Here is a 16,196-nt window from a genome sequence, read left to right as displayed (position 1 = left end):
ATCATTGGCCAGCAGGATTTAGGAAAATCCCAAGGCTTTTTATACACAAAGAACAAGAGAGTAGCCAGGGAGACAGTTGGCCCACTCAAGGACAGGGACGGAATCTATGTGTGGAGCCAAAGGAAATGAGTGAGGTATTAAGTGAATAGTTTGCATCAGTATGCCCAAAGAGAAGGAATTGGTGGATGATGAGTCTAGGAAAGAGTGTGTTGATAGTTTGAGTCATGTTGAGATCATAAAGGAGGACATATTGGGGTTCTTGAGAACCATGAAGGTAGACAAGTCCCCAGGACCTAATGGGAGGTACCCCAGAATACTGAGAGAGGCGAGGGAGGAAATTGTTGGGGTCTTTAGAGAAATCTTTGTGTCCTCGCTGGCTACAGGGGAAGTCCCAGAGGATTGGAGAATAGCCAATGTTGTTCCTTTGTTTAAGAAGGGTAGCAAGAATAATCCAGGTAATTACAGGCCGGTGAGCTTTGCATCAGTGGTAGGGAAAGTATTGCAGAGTATAGACAGGATTTACTCCCACTTGGAAATAAGTAGACATATCATCATGAGACAACATGGTTTTCTGAAGGGGAAGTCATGTCTCACTAACTTGATTGAGTTTTTTCGAGGAAATGACAAAGATAATTGATGAGGGTAGGGCAGTGGATGTTGTCTACGTGGACAAGGTCCCTCATGACTGGTGCAGAAGATGAAGTCCCATGAGATCAAAGAAAAGCTGGCAAGATAGACGCAGAACTGGCTCAGTCATGGAAGACAGGGGGTAGCAGTGGAAGAATGCGTTTCTGAATGGAGGGCTATGATAAGTGGTGTTCTTCAAGGATCAGTGCTGGGACTTCTGCTGTTTGCAATATATATATATATAAATGATTTGGAGGAAAATGTAACTGGTTTGATTAGTAAGTTTGCAGACGACACAAAGGTTGGTGGATTTGCGGATAGCGATGAGGGCCATCAGAGTCTACAGCAGGATATAGATCAGTTGGAGACTTGGGTGGAGAAGTGGCAGATGGACAAATGTGAGGTAAAGTATTTTGGAAGGTCTAATAGATAGGAAATATATAGTAAATGACAGAATGCTTACGAGTATTGATAGAGAGATCTGGGTGTACAGGTACACAGGTCACTGGAATTGGCAACGCAGGTGGAGAAGGTGGTCAAGAAGACACACGGCATGCTTGCCTTCATCAGCTAGGATACTGAGTTTAAAAATGGCAAGGCATATTGCAGCTTTATAGAATCTTAGTTAGGCTGCACTTGGAATGTAGTGTTCAATTCTGGTTGCCACACTACCAGAAGGATGTGGAGGCTTTGGAGAGGGTACAGAAAAGATTTACCAGGATGTTACCTGGTATGGAGGACATTATCTATGAGGAGAGGTTGGAGAAACTTGGTTTGTTCTCACTGGAATGGAGGAGGTTGAGTGGCAACCTAATAGAAGTCTACAAGGTTGTGAAGGGCATGGACACTGTGGAGATCCTGAAGCTTTTTCCAAGGATGGAAGAGTCAATTACTAGGGGGCATAGGTTTAAAGTGCGAGGGACAAAGTTTAAAGGAGATATACAAGGCAAGTTTTTTTTTAGACAGAGGTGATGGGTGCCTGGATCACGCTACCAAGGGAGGTAGTGGAAGCAGATACAATAGTGACTTTTAAAGGGTGTCTTGACAAATGCATGAACAGGATGGGAATAGAGGGATATGGTCTCCAGAAAGGTAGGGGGCTTTAGTTCAGTCAGGCAGCATGGCCGGTGCAGGCCTGGAGGCTGAGGGCCTGTTCCTGTGCTGTAATTTTCTTCGTTCTTTGACTTGTAGACTGGTGGTTTATGGACAGAGTACTGAGGAAAAAGAAAGCTATTCAGTTTGGATGGGTTCCACTTAAACTGGATGGGTTCCACTTAAACTGGATGGGAACAATATCCTATCAAATAACAGAATCATAGGATCACAGAATTGCTAGTGCTGAAGAAAACTATTTGGCTCATCATAGAATCCCCACAGTATAGAAGGAAGCCATTCAGCCCATCAAGTTTATACCGATCACATTCCCACCCAGACCCTACTCCTGTAACCGCACACATTTACCCTGCTAATCCCCCGACACGAAGGTCAATTTAGCTGGCCAGTCAACCTAACCTGCACATCTTCAGAACGTCTGCATTGGCTCTCCAAAAGAGCACCATCACTTAATGGGAGGAGCCTTACCGCAAAATGGCACAGTGTTGGTTTTGGCAAGGAAAAACAGGGTGTCTAACATATTGATTTTTCACTCCAGGTCTTACCACACTCTGTCACAAAAAAAACTGCTGGGCATGTTTTACACTATCATGTAGGGAGATGGGGCCTCAACATACCAGCAAAGCCTGGCTGCACTGAGATGAGGTGCTCTGTTTAAAAGGTGGCCCAAACAAAACAGAAAGTAAACTCCCCACCCTGCCTTTCCCCCCCCGCCCCCCCATCCCGCCCCACCCCCAATCCCCTCCACCACGGAGTGGGATCATTCCAAATCCACACCTTAATTCGTTTGGTTGAGATTGGCAAAGTATCCAAAAAATTGTAAGGTTTGGGGGGCTGCAGAAAGTTACAGACATAGGGAGGGGTGAGGCCATGGAGAATTTACACTCAAAATTACAAATGGCATTACATCAAGATGTCTGTGATGACTTCAGCCAGGCTAATGAAGTTGGCTTGGTGGAGCATGAACTGCCTGATGAGTCCTAATTGATGGTTAAATCAGGGAGCCTCTTGCTCGTGTATCAGACTCCTAGCCTGCATTTTGCAGGGAGCAACTGGAGAACTGGCTGTGTACGGTGTAGATAAAGTAACTTAGTGATAGAACTTCTGCTTCTGTGGAGTTATTACAATGTCAAGAAACTCCAAGTAAATAAATTATACAATACTTAAATCATTTGTCCAGGACCACATAGGATTTCTCCCAGGCTGAAGTCGTTGATTGGGAGCCATTCCCCAACTTTTGCCCTAGTGGGCATTCAACCTAGGCTAGTTGTTGCTGAGACCTTTTGGATCGACCATGTAAATAATTTCAACTCTCAACTTCAGGATATTCCCTGTAAAAAAATCTGTGATTGCTGAAAAACAGGAATTTATTTCACTGTCAGCTATTTTGAAGGTCCCTGAAATAGAAACTGTGAATTAAAGTGGCCATTAGCACAGTTGTGGGAAATGGGCATCAACAGGCTACCACACCCAACATGTCAGCAATGTTGCTTTAAGAGAACTCTAGGATCATTATATCCTACCCAGCTGAGATTAGGATAATCTCTATCCCTTGCTTGAATACATAGCCAGAGAGAAAAGGTTATAAAACAATTATACAGTGAATAAAAATGCAAGTGTTAATTTTATTGCTTCTCGAAACTGTTGACTAAAGACATTTGCTCATTATGAAACTTAGAAAATTTTTTCATGTACTAGAAATCATCCTATCTGGAGGAATGCTTTATTACAGTAAATTCCATTTTATATAATGCCATTCCCATATATTGGTTGTATGTGTAATAAATGAAGAATACTGATATAAAAATCATGGGCAGTGCCCATATTCTAAATCCCTTTTTCCTTTGATGATATGTGGGTATCACTGGCAAGGCCAGCAGTTGTTTCCCATCCTTAAGTGAAGGGCACATTAGACCATTTGAGGATCATTTAAAAGTCAACTATATTGTTGTGGGTCTGGAGTTATGTATAAACCAGACCAGACAAGGAGGGAAGATTTCTTTCTTTAAAGGGCATTAGTGAACCAGGTGGATTTTTATAACAATCGATGCTAGCTGCATGGTTGCCAATACTGAGACAAGCTTTCAATTCCAGATTATTAATTTAGTTCAAATTCCATCAGATACCATTACGAGATTTAAACCCATGTCTCCAGAACGCTAACCTGGGCCTCTAGATTAATAATCCAGTGATATTACCATTATGCCATCATCTCCATTTTTCAGATGTGAAGAAAAAAAAAATTACATTTCAAGACTTCAGGATCCCCATGCACTCTGCAGTAAATTAAGTACCTTTGAACTGTTGTAAAAGAAATATAGAAACCAATCTGCATACAGAAAACACCAAGAACAACAATAAAATCCTGATCAGATACTTTATACTGCGGCTGAGTGATTAGCATTGGCTGCAAAACTAGGGTGATCTCCACTGGTTTTCATTAAAATAGTATTACATGTTCTTTTACATTGAATTGGGAAAGTAGATAAGCCATCTCATGTCTAAAATCTCATATGAAAGACAGCAGGGGCAATCTCATCTTGCCTCCCACCAGTCAATGGGCAGGTTGAGACAATAAGATCATGAAAGAAGGGAAAAATTGAGTTTGCGCATGATTTCTCGTCTCCCACAATCTTACCAGCACCAGATATCTACCAAAATCAGCCTCGGGCACAAATCATATAAAAGATAAGGTTCAAATCATAATAGTTAATTTCTATTTCAAATAGAATTTAAATATTCTTAGTGAGCCCAGGGTGGAATCGTCTAGGCTGCCTAGCTGCAAGTCCTTCACGCAGCCCTTCACTTTGGTTCACAATAAAGGGTCTTTGGTGATGGGAAACAGACTTTTGGCTGAATTACTACATGAGCGATGAGGAAAAAATTTTGTTTTCTCTATCACTCCCTCCAGAAACCTCTAAGTGAAGAAACTTCTCTGGTTTAAAAAAAAAAGCCATTGGGGCACATTTTCCTATTCTGCTCACCACAGGAATCGTAGTGGGCGAGGGGCAGTCCGTGGAAAGGTCTCAGGTGGAATTCTCCAGTTTTCGAGCACGGCCGGAAAATCCCGCTCATTATGTCTCTTTTTGGGAAAGTTATATCCTAGGACAGCAGTGGGGAAGACTGGGCCCAATATACTGAGCGCATGCATTACTTCTTCTGTGCTAACAATGTTGAAGGAGATGAAAAACAAAATGTGATTTATTGACAGCAACTTTCAGCTTAATAAAAGGTCTGACCTTTCGGGATGATCCTGACACAAAATTTTTAACGACCTAATAAAAACTGATTTTAAAAAAAAAACAACCCAAAGTCCTCCACAGGTAGTGCTTTAACAAGGCTGGGAGAACTCCTGGAGATCACTGAGTTCTTTGTTGGGTTGTGGAAATTAGTAAGATATTGTGAATTTGGACTGCCTCTTAATGATATGTTATGAGGCAGATTGGTATGTGGCATAAACACCCAAAATAAGCAGTTGGCAGAATCTGATTTGAGCTTTTAAAAAAAGTCATTCAAATAGTCTAATCACATGAGAATGCAGAAAAATGGGCATCAGACAGCAATGTCTTCCAACTTGGAGGAGGTACCTCATTTAATCATAGAATCCGATAGTGCAGAAGGTGCCCATTCTGCCCATCAAGTCTGCACTGATCACAATCCCACCCAGGCCCTATCCACACAACTCCATGCATTTACTCTGCTAATCCCATTGACACTGAGGGGGGCAAATTTAACATGGCCAAAGCACCAAACCCGCACATCTTTGGACTGTGGGAGGAAACCCATGCAGACACAGGGAGAATGTGCAAACTCTGCACAGTGACCCAAGCCAGGAATTGAACCCTGGTCCCAGATGCTGTGAGGCAGCAGGGCTAACCACTGTGCCACTATACTGCCATAAATCAGTTGTGACCGGAGTGCTTGGGTAAATCAGGTGTTAAAGGGCCCATTTTGATATAGGAACCCTAAAGTTACCACTAGACAGTCAAGGAAAAAGCAGTGGCACCCCCAAGAGTATGACAGAACACACTCCAGAATGGTGCAGTTGCCAGACAATTGATTATTGCAAGCACTGTCAAAGGACACAGCCAAGGCGAAGTTTCAGAAACAGGTAAAATGTGTGCTATCCAGTGAAAAAGCTGAGGCCAGCAACTAATCATACCATGCAGGTATCCCCTCTTCCAGAGGCAGTGACATTACAAGCAAATTGATTCATCACAACAAAACTTGCTCCAGTAATGGTAGTTTTACTCATGGATGGCCATCCCTTGAAGATGGAAGTGAACATCAGAACTGTAGTCTCATTATCGGAGAATAGACATTTAAGTGTCTCCAATCTGGCATCCAACTCCTGAGTTTGGAAGATATGATGACCAAGCTAGCCATCTATACAGGGGAACCTTTACAAATAAAAGAGATCACAAAACCTCCAGTAACTTAAAGTTAGCTTGGCTCCCACTTTTTGTCGTAAGGGGACGTGAACTGAGCTTTATGGGAGAAATTAACTCCAGCAGGTCCAGCTGCAGTGGTTGGAGATCTTCAGGCTAGGCATCAGGGAAACCGTATGAGGCTATTAGGAGATATCCTGGAGTTTTCCAAGAAGACCTGGGAAAAATGGGAGCAAGGCTTCAAGCTACATTGACCCCGCTGCTACACCTAGGTAGTTCAGAGCAATACAAGTCCCATATTCCATGCTGGAGAAGGGGTAACCAACAGAACAAGGGTGCCTAGAAAGTTTAGATATAATAATGCCTGTGCAATTTGATGACTGGGCTGTGCCTTCAGTCCCTGCTCTTAAGCCCAACAAATCAGTTTGTCTTTGTGAAGACTATAAACTAACAGCTAATCAGGTCTCCAAACTTGACAGGTACCCTATGCCTGGCATCAAAGGTTTGTACACTAAGTTAATGGGTGGCAAGACATTCTCTAAGTCGGACATGAGCCCTGCCTATCTTCAGCTTGAATTGAATGAACTGTCCCAGAAATATGTGATGATCAACATGCATAAGGGACTCTAGGAGTATATTTGCTTCCCTTTGGGATCTTGTATGCCATTTTCTAAAGAGGTATGAGGAATATCCTTTAAGGGCTAGCCAAGGTGGTAGTGTCCTTAAGTGACATCTTATTCTTGGGGTATTCAGCACAGGAACACCTGGCTAATTTAGAAGATGACTTGCAGAGATTTCCTAGAGTGGGAGCTCACTTAAAGAGGGAGCAATGCGTTTTCTAAGTGGCTGAAGTGACCTACTTAGGCTATGGAGTCAATGGCATGCAGTTACATCCAGTAGAGGATAAGCTAAACGCCATCAAGGAAGCACCAATCCCAAGGAACACCACAGAGATGAAATTCTTCCTGTTATAAGATGTTTCATGAAGTCAGCCTAGACTATAGGTTTTGCGTGTTGAATTTGGCATGGGTGAGCATAAGGTGCTTCACTGAAGGTATGATTCAAGTCATCCACTAGGGAGCTTTTATCAAACAAAGTTTACTTAAGAATACAGTTAACATGTAATAAGAAAATTAGCTTAACTTTTACCAATTACAAAAAAAGAACAACCATGTTATTATATAAACTTTAACAGCTAAATATATTGTCCCAAGCTAAACAAGCCCCCACAAACATTCCAGGCTTAGCACAGAAAGCAAGTATGCTCATGTGATGCTGGATTCTGCCGCTTTGTAACACCTGCTGTGAAGTAGTCCTTTGGATATGGAATTGAAATGCTGAGGCTTTCCAGCCCTGGAACTTACAACACACCTTGAGATACAGAGACACTATTTACCTCTAGCTTATAGCTAGTCAGCCACCGACAGCACAATTTCCAACACTGGGGAGAGAGACTAAAACGTTACTTTGAGCCTGCAGTCCAAATAGCTTCTAACCGAACTGAAACTAAAAGCTTTAAATTTCCCTGTTTGAAAAAAAGCTGTCCAAAGACATTTGACCTGTCAATCATTCTTCACCCAACAGTTCAAAAAAGATCATAAAACTCCAAGACACTTCATTAGGCCCATATTAAACATAAATAAGATGCTCATTATATTGCTTCAGCAACAATTAGAGGACACCAGCTCAAACAGCATGGCAACAATAACAAAAAGACCAGGCTTGCTTGAAAAAACTGCAGAGAACATGATTAAAATTCTTTTCTTAAAGGTACAATATTGTCACATTCCTGGGATTTGTAAATTATTATGAAATGTTTATCCCAAATTTGGCTGCTATGCTAGACCCCTTGCATACCCTGCTATGAAAATACAAGAGATGGTCTTGGGAAGCTCTACAGGCAGAGGCTTTTTGTAAAGACAAATGTCAATTAATGTCATCTAATCTACTGACCCATTTTGACCCTGAGAAAGAACTGATATTGACTTGTGACACTGTCCCATGTAGGGTTGGGGCGGCACTGTCACATCGCTGGAAAGATGAGAAAGAAAAGCCATTGCAAATTCCTCTAGGTCCCTTTTGGATGCAGAGTGAAATATTCTCAGATTGAGAAAGAAGGGTTGACAGTCATATTTAGTCTGAAAAAATTCCATCAATACATCTATGGTTTTTGTAGTGACTGACCATAAACCCCTATTCGGCTTTTTCGAAGAGGATGAGGTAATGCCTCCATCGGCTCTGTTCAGCGACAACACTGGGCCTTATTATTAGCAGCCCACAAATATCTTTCAGATCACTGCCCTGGAAACTAATTTTAACTTTTGGGCCAGACCAATTATTCTCCATAGCTATCTTAAAACTAACAGAATTATGGTCACTGGTCCAAAAGTGATCCCTCCCTAACACTTCTGTCACCTGCCCTTTCTTATTTCCCAAGAGGAGGTCAAGTTTTGCCCCCTCTCTAGTCAGGCCATCCACACTGAATGAGAAATTGCTCCTGAATACTTTCAACAAATGTCTCTCCATCCAACCTTTAATATTACGGCCGTCCCAGTCAATGTTGCGAAAATTAAAATCCCCTACTATTACCACCCTATTTTCCTGTAATCTCCTTATATATTTGCTCCTCAAATTCCCGCTGACTACTTGGGGGCCTATAGCACAACCCTATCAAAGTGATTTCTCCCTTAGCATTTCTCAGTTCTACCCATACAGACTCAGTGGCCGAACTGTCGGACATATTTCTACTCAATACTGCTGTGATGTGTTCCCTCATCAAAAGTGCAACTCCACTCTTATCGCCTGTTCTGTCTCTCCTTCAGCAAAGTACAGTCTGAACTCGCTGATGCAGCATGAGTAACTTCAGCTCATTCACTCTCTTTCCAGTTACTACTTGCATTCAAGATGAACCACAGAAACATTCCACCATAAGAGGTGTGGCTGCATTAACAAGAATTGAGTTCATCGTATATCAAAACCTCCACTACTCAGAATGCACTTGGCAACATGTATAAATCACAGTAATCAGCAGCCATCATGCACTACATTCAATGTAATGCCTGCAATGTGATCAACAAATGTAGTTTAAGTTACTGGCCAAGATTCCGTAGCTCAAATCTTGAAGAGATCAGTTCTGGGGCAAGTCTTTGGAACTTACTAAGTGAGTGAACTTACTATTGTAAAAACACTGCATTCTGTTCGATAAATACAGATTAATTAACGGGAAACAATCTCTCTTTTTGTATCCACAGCCACAACAGAACCGACAACTATGACGACAAGCGAAACCACCTCAACGCAGACTTTAACCACGATCACAACCACGAGCATGGCCACATCCACGAATCCGACCACCACAAGCCCAACTACAACCCCTGTCACAACACCAAGGACAACACAATCAACCTCTACGCCCACCACCTCTACGCCCACCACCTCTACGCCCACCACCTCTACGCCCACCACCTCTACGCCCACCACCTCTACGCCCACCACCTCTACGCCCACCACCTCTACGCCCACCACCTCTACGCCCACCACCTCTACGCCCACCACCTCTACGCCCACCACCTCTACGCCCACCACCTCTACGCCCACCACCTCTACGCCCACCACCTCTACGCCCACCACCTCTACGCCCACCACCTCTACGCCCACCACCTCTACGCCCACCACCTCTACGCCCACCACCTCTACGCCCACCACCTCTACGCCCACCACCTCTACGCCCACCACCTCTACGCCCACCACCTCTACGCCCACCACCTCTACGCCCACCACCTCTACGCCCACCACCTCTACGCCCACCACCTCTACGCCCACCACCTCTACGCCCACCACCTCTACGCCCACCACCTCTACGCCCACCACCTCTACGCCCACCACCTCTACGCCCACCACCTCTACGCCCACCACCTCTACGCCCACCACCTCTACGCCCACCACCTCTACGCCCACCACCTCTACGCCCACCACCTCTACGCCCACCACCTCTACGCCCACCACCTCTACGCCCACCACCTCTACGCCCACCACCTCTACGCCCACCACCTCTACGCCCACCACCTCTACGCCCACCACCTCTACGCCCACCACCTCTACGCCCACCACCTCTACGCCCACCACCTCTACGCCCACCACCTCTACGCCCACCACCTCTACGCCCACCACCTCTACGCCCACCACCTCTACGCCCACCACCTCTACGCCCACCACCTCTACGCCCACCACCTCTACGCCCACCACCTCTACGCCCACCACCTCTACGCCCACCACCTCTACGCCCACCACCTCTACGCCCACCACCTCTACGCCCACCACCTCTACGCCCACCACCTCTACGCCCACCACCTCTACGCCCACCACCTCTACGCCCACCACCTCTACGCCCACCACCTCTACGCCCACCACCTCTACGCCCACCACCTCTACGCCCACCACCTCTACGCCCACCACCTCTACGCCCACCACCTCTACGCCCACCACCTCTACGCCCACCACCTCTACGCCCACCACCTCTACGCCCACCACCTCTACGCCCACCACCTCTACGCCCACCACCTCTACGCCCACCACCTCTACGCCCACCACCTCTACGCCCACCACCTCTACGCCCACCACCTCTACGCCCACCACCTCTACGCCCACCACCTCTACGCCCACCACCTCTACGCCCACCACCTCTACGCCCACCACCTCTACGCCCACCACCTCTACGCCCACCACCTCTACGCCCACCACCTCTACGCCCACCACCTCTACGCCCACCACCTCTACGCCCACCACCTCTACGCCCACCACCTCTACGCCCACCACCTCTACGCCCACCACCTCTACGCCCACCACCTCTACGCCCACCACCTCTACGCCCACCACCTCTACGCCCACCACCTCTACGCCCACCACCTCTACGCCCACCACCTCTACGCCCACCACCTCTACGCCCACCACCTCTACGCCCACCACCTCTACGCCCACCACCTCTACGCCCACCACCTCTACGCCCACCACCTCTACGCCCACCACCTCTACGCCCACCACCTCTACGCCCACCACCTCTACGCCCACCACCTCTACGCCCACCACCTCTACGCCCACCACCTCTACGCCCACCACCTCTACGCCCACCACCTCTACGCCCACCACCTCTACGCCCACCACCTCTACGCCCACCACCTCTACGCCCACCACCTCTACGCCCACCACCTCTACGCCCACCACCTCTACGCCCACCACCTCTACGCCCACCACCTCTACGCCCACCACCTCTACGCCCACCACCTCTACGCCCACCACCTCTACGCCCACCACCTCTACGCCCACCACCTCTACGCCCACCACCTCTACGCCCACCACCTCTACGCCCACCACCTCTACGCCCACCACCTCTACGCCCACCACCTCTACGCCCACCACCTCTACGCCCACCACCTCTACGCCCACCACCTCTACGCCCACCACCTCTACGCCCACCACCTCTACGCCCACCACCTCTACGCCCACCACCTCTACGCCCACCACCTCTACGCCCACCACCTCTACGCCCACCACCTCTACGCCCACCACCTCTACGCCCACCACCTCTACGCCCACCACCTCTACGCCCACCACCTCTACGCCCACCACCTCTACGCCCACCACCTCTACGCCCACCACCTCTACGCCCACCACCTCTACGCCCACCACCTCTACGCCCACCACCTCTACGCCCACCACCTCTACGCCCACCACCTCTACGCCCACCACCTCTACGCCCACCACCTCTACGCCCACCACCTCTACGCCCACCACCTCTACGCCCACCACCTCTACGCCCACCACCTCTACGCCCACCACCTCTACGCCCACCACCTCTACGCCCACCACCTCTACGCCCACCACCTCTACGCCCACCACCTCTACGCCCACCACCTCTACGCCCACCACCTCTACGCCCACCACCTCTACGCCCACCACCTCTACGCCCACCACCTCTACGCCCACCACCTCTACGCCCACCACCTCTACGCCCACCACCTCTACGCCCACCACCTCTACGCCCACCACCTCTACGCCCACCACCTCTACGCCCACCACCTCTACGCCCACCACCTCTACGCCCACCACCTCTACGCCCACCACCTCTACGCCCACCACCTCTACGCCCACCACCTCTACGCCCACCACCTCTACGCCCACCACCTCTACGCCCACCACCTCTACGCCCACCACCTCTACGCCCACCACCTCTACGCCCACCACCTCTACGCCCACCACCTCTACGCCCACCACCTCTACGCCCACCACCTCTACGCCCACCACCTCTACGCCCACCACCTCTACGCCCACCACCTCTACGCCCACCACCTCTACGCCCACCACCTCTACGCCCACCACCTCTACGCCCACCACCTCTACGCCCACCACCTCTACGCCCACCACCTCTACGCCCACCACCTCTACGCCCACCACCTCTACGCCCACCACCTCTACGCCCACCACCTCTACGCCCACCACCTCTACGCCCACCACCTCTACGCCCACCACCTCTACGCCCACCACCTCTACGCCCACCACCTCTACGCCCACCACCTCTACGCCCACCACCTCTACGCCCACCACCTCTACGCCCACCACCTCTACGCCCACCACCTCTACGCCCACCACCTCTACGCCCACCACCTCTACGCCCACCACCTCTACGCCCACCACCTCTACGCCCACCACCTCTACGCCCACCACCTCTACGCCCACCACCTCTACGCCCACCACCTCTACGCCCACCACCTCTACGCCCACCACCTCTACGCCCACCACCTCTACGCCCACCACCTCTACGCCCACCACCTCTACGCCCACCACCTCTACGCCCACCACCTCTACGCCCACCACCTCTACGCCCACCACCTCTACGCCCACCACCTCTACGCCCACCACCTCTACGCCCACCACCTCTACGCCCACCACCTCTACGCCCACCACCTCTACGCCCACCACCTCTACGCCCACCACCTCTACGCCCACCACCTCTACGCCCACCACCTCTACGCCCACCACCTCTACGCCCACCACCTCTACGCCCACCACCTCTACGCCCACCACCTCTACGCCCACCACCTCTACGCCCACCACCTCTACGCCCACCACCTCTACGCCCACCACCTCTACGCCCACCACCTCTACGCCCACCACCTCTACGCCCACCACCTCTACGCCCACCACCTCTACGCCCACCACCTCTACGCCCACCACCTCTACGCCCACCACCTCTACGCCCACCACCTCTACGCCCACCACCTCTACGCCCACCACCTCTACGCCCACCACCTCTACGCCCACCACCTCTACGCCCACCACCTCTACGCCCACCACCTCTACGCCCACCACCTCTACGCCCACCACCTCTACGCCCACCACCTCTACGCCCACCACCTCTACGCCCACCACCTCTACGCCCACCACCTCTACGCCCACCACCTCTACGCCCACCACCTCTACGCCCACCACCTCTACGCCCACCACCTCTACGCCCACCACCTCTACGCCCACCACCTCTACGCCCACCACCTCTACGCCCACCACCTCTACGCCCACCACCTCTACGCCCACCACCTCTACGCCCACCACCTCTACGCCCACCACCTCTACGCCCACCACCTCTACGCCCACCACCTCTACGCCCACCACCTCTACGCCCACCACCTCTACGCCCACCACCTCTACGCCCACCACCTCTACGCCCACCACCTCTACGCCCACCACCTCTACGCCCACCACCTCTACGCCCACCACCTCTACGCCCACCACCTCTACGCCCACCACCTCTACGCCCACCACCTCTACGCCCACCACCTCTACGCCCACCACCTCTACGCCCACCACCTCTACGCCCACCACCTCTACGCCCACCACCTCTACGCCCACCACCTCTACGCCCACCACCTCTACGCCCACCACCTCTACGCCCACCACCTCTACGCCCACCACCTCTACGCCCACCACCTCTACGCCCACCACCTCTACGCCCACCACCTCTACGCCCACCACCTCTACGCCCACCACCTCTACGCCCACCACCTCTACGCCCACCACCTCTACGCCCACCACCTCTACGCCCACCACCTCTACGCCCACCACCTCTACGCCCACCACCTCTACGCCCACCACCTCTACGCCCACCACCTCTACGCCCACCACCTCTACGCCCACCACCTCTACGCCCACCACCTCTACGCCCACCACCTCTACGCCCACCACCTCTACGCCCACCACCTCTACGCCCACCACCTCTACGCCCACCACCTCTACGCCCACCACCTCTACGCCCACCACCTCTACGCCCACCACCTCTACGCCCACCACCTCTACGCCCACCACCTCTACGCCCACCACCTCTACGCCCACCACCTCTACGCCCACCACCTCTACGCCCACCACCTCTACGCCCACCACCTCTACGCCCACCACCTCTACGCCCACCACCTCTACGCCCACCACCTCTACGCCCACCACCTCTACGCCCACCACCTCTACGCCCACCACCTCTACGCCCACCACCTCTACGCCCACCACCTCTACGCCCACCACCTCTACGCCCACCACCTCTACGCCCACCACCTCTACGCCCACCACCTCTACGCCCACCACCTCTACGCCCACCACCTCTACGCCCACCACCTCTACGCCCACCACCTCTACGCCCACCACCTCTACGCCCACCACCTCTACGCCCACCACCTCTACGCCCACCACCTCTACGCCCACCACCTCTACGCCCACCACCTCTACGCCCACCACCTCTACGCCCACCACCTCTACGCCCACCACCTCTACGCCCACCACCTCTACGCCCACCACCTCTACGCCCACCACCTCTACGCCCACCACCTCTACGCCCACCACCTCTACGCCCACCACCTCTACGCCCACCACCTCTACGCCCACCACCTCTACGCCCACCACCTCTACGCCCACCACCTCTACGCCCACCACCTCTACGCCCACCACCTCTACGCCCACCACCTCTACGCCCACCACCTCTACGCCCACCACCTCTACGCCCACCACCTCTACGCCCACCACCTCTACGCCCACCACCTCTACGCCCACCACCTCTACGCCCACCACCTCTACGCCCACCACCTCTACGCCCACCACCTCTACGCCCACCACCTCTACGCCCACCACCTCTACGCCCACCACCTCTACGCCCACCACCTCTACGCCCACCACCTCTACGCCCACCACCTCTACGCCCACCACCTCTACGCCCACCACCTCTACGCCCACCACCTCTACGCCCACCACCTCTACGCCCACCACCTCTACGCCCACCACCTCTACGCCCACCACCTCTACGCCCACCACCTCTACGCCCACCACCTCTACGCCCACCACCTCTACGCCCACCACCTCTACGCCCACCACCTCTACGCCCACCACCTCTACGCCCACCACCTCTACGCCCACCACCTCTACGCCCACCACCTCTACGCCCACCACCTCTACGCCCACCACCTCTACGCCCACCACCTCTACGCCCACCACCTCTACGCCCACCACCTCTACGCCCACCACCTCTACGCCCACCACCTCTACGCCCACCACCTCTACGCCCACCACCTCTACGCCCACCACCTCTACGCCCACCACCTCTACGCCCACCACCTCTACGCCCACCACCTCTACGCCCACCACCTCTACGCCCACCACCTCTACGCCCACCACCTCTACGCCCACCACCTCTACGCCCACCACCTCTACGCCCACCACCTCTACGCCCACCACCTCTACGCCCACCACCTCTACGCCCACCACCTCTACGCCCACCACCTCTACGCCCACCACCTCTACGCCCACCACCTCTACGCCCACCACCTCTACGCCCACCACCTCTACGCCCACCACCTCTACGCCCACCACCTCTACGCCCACCACCTCTACGCCCACCACCTCTACGCCCACCACCTCTACGCCCACCACCTCTACGCCCACCACCTCTACGCCCACCACCTCTACGCCCACCACCTCTACGCCCACCACCTCTACGCCCACCACCTCTACGCCCACCACCTCTACGCCCACCACCTC

General features: G+C 52.2%; 1 protein-coding gene across 1 annotated transcript in view; it reads left to right on the top strand.

Moving 5' to 3' along the window:
- Nucleotides 1–16,196, top strand: part of LOC145337076 (uncharacterized) — a 74,275-nt gene that overhangs the window by 32,445 nt on the left and 25,634 nt on the right. The window contains exons 5-10 of the mRNA XM_080181824.1: nt 8,951–8,984; nt 9,380–9,504; nt 10,316–10,413; nt 11,173–11,241; nt 11,569–11,634; nt 12,100–12,159. Coding sequence (XP_080037950.1) covers nt 8,951–8,984; nt 9,380–9,504; nt 10,316–10,413; nt 11,173–11,241; nt 11,569–11,634; nt 12,100–12,159 — 452 coding nt within the window. The remainder of the gene's footprint in view (nt 1–8,950; nt 8,985–9,379; nt 9,505–10,315; nt 10,414–11,172; nt 11,242–11,568; nt 11,635–12,099; nt 12,160–16,196) is intronic.

Source organism: Carcharhinus amblyrhynchos, unplaced genomic scaffold, assembly GCF_965287045.1.
Source record: "Carcharhinus amblyrhynchos unplaced genomic scaffold, sCarAmb.v2.hapA scaffold_43, whole genome shotgun sequence".
Taxonomy (NCBI): Eukaryota; Metazoa; Chordata; class Chondrichthyes; order Carcharhiniformes; family Carcharhinidae; genus Carcharhinus; species Carcharhinus amblyrhynchos.
The sequence above is the reverse complement of the archived record's forward strand: the minus strand, read 5'-3'. Positions and strand labels throughout refer to the sequence as shown.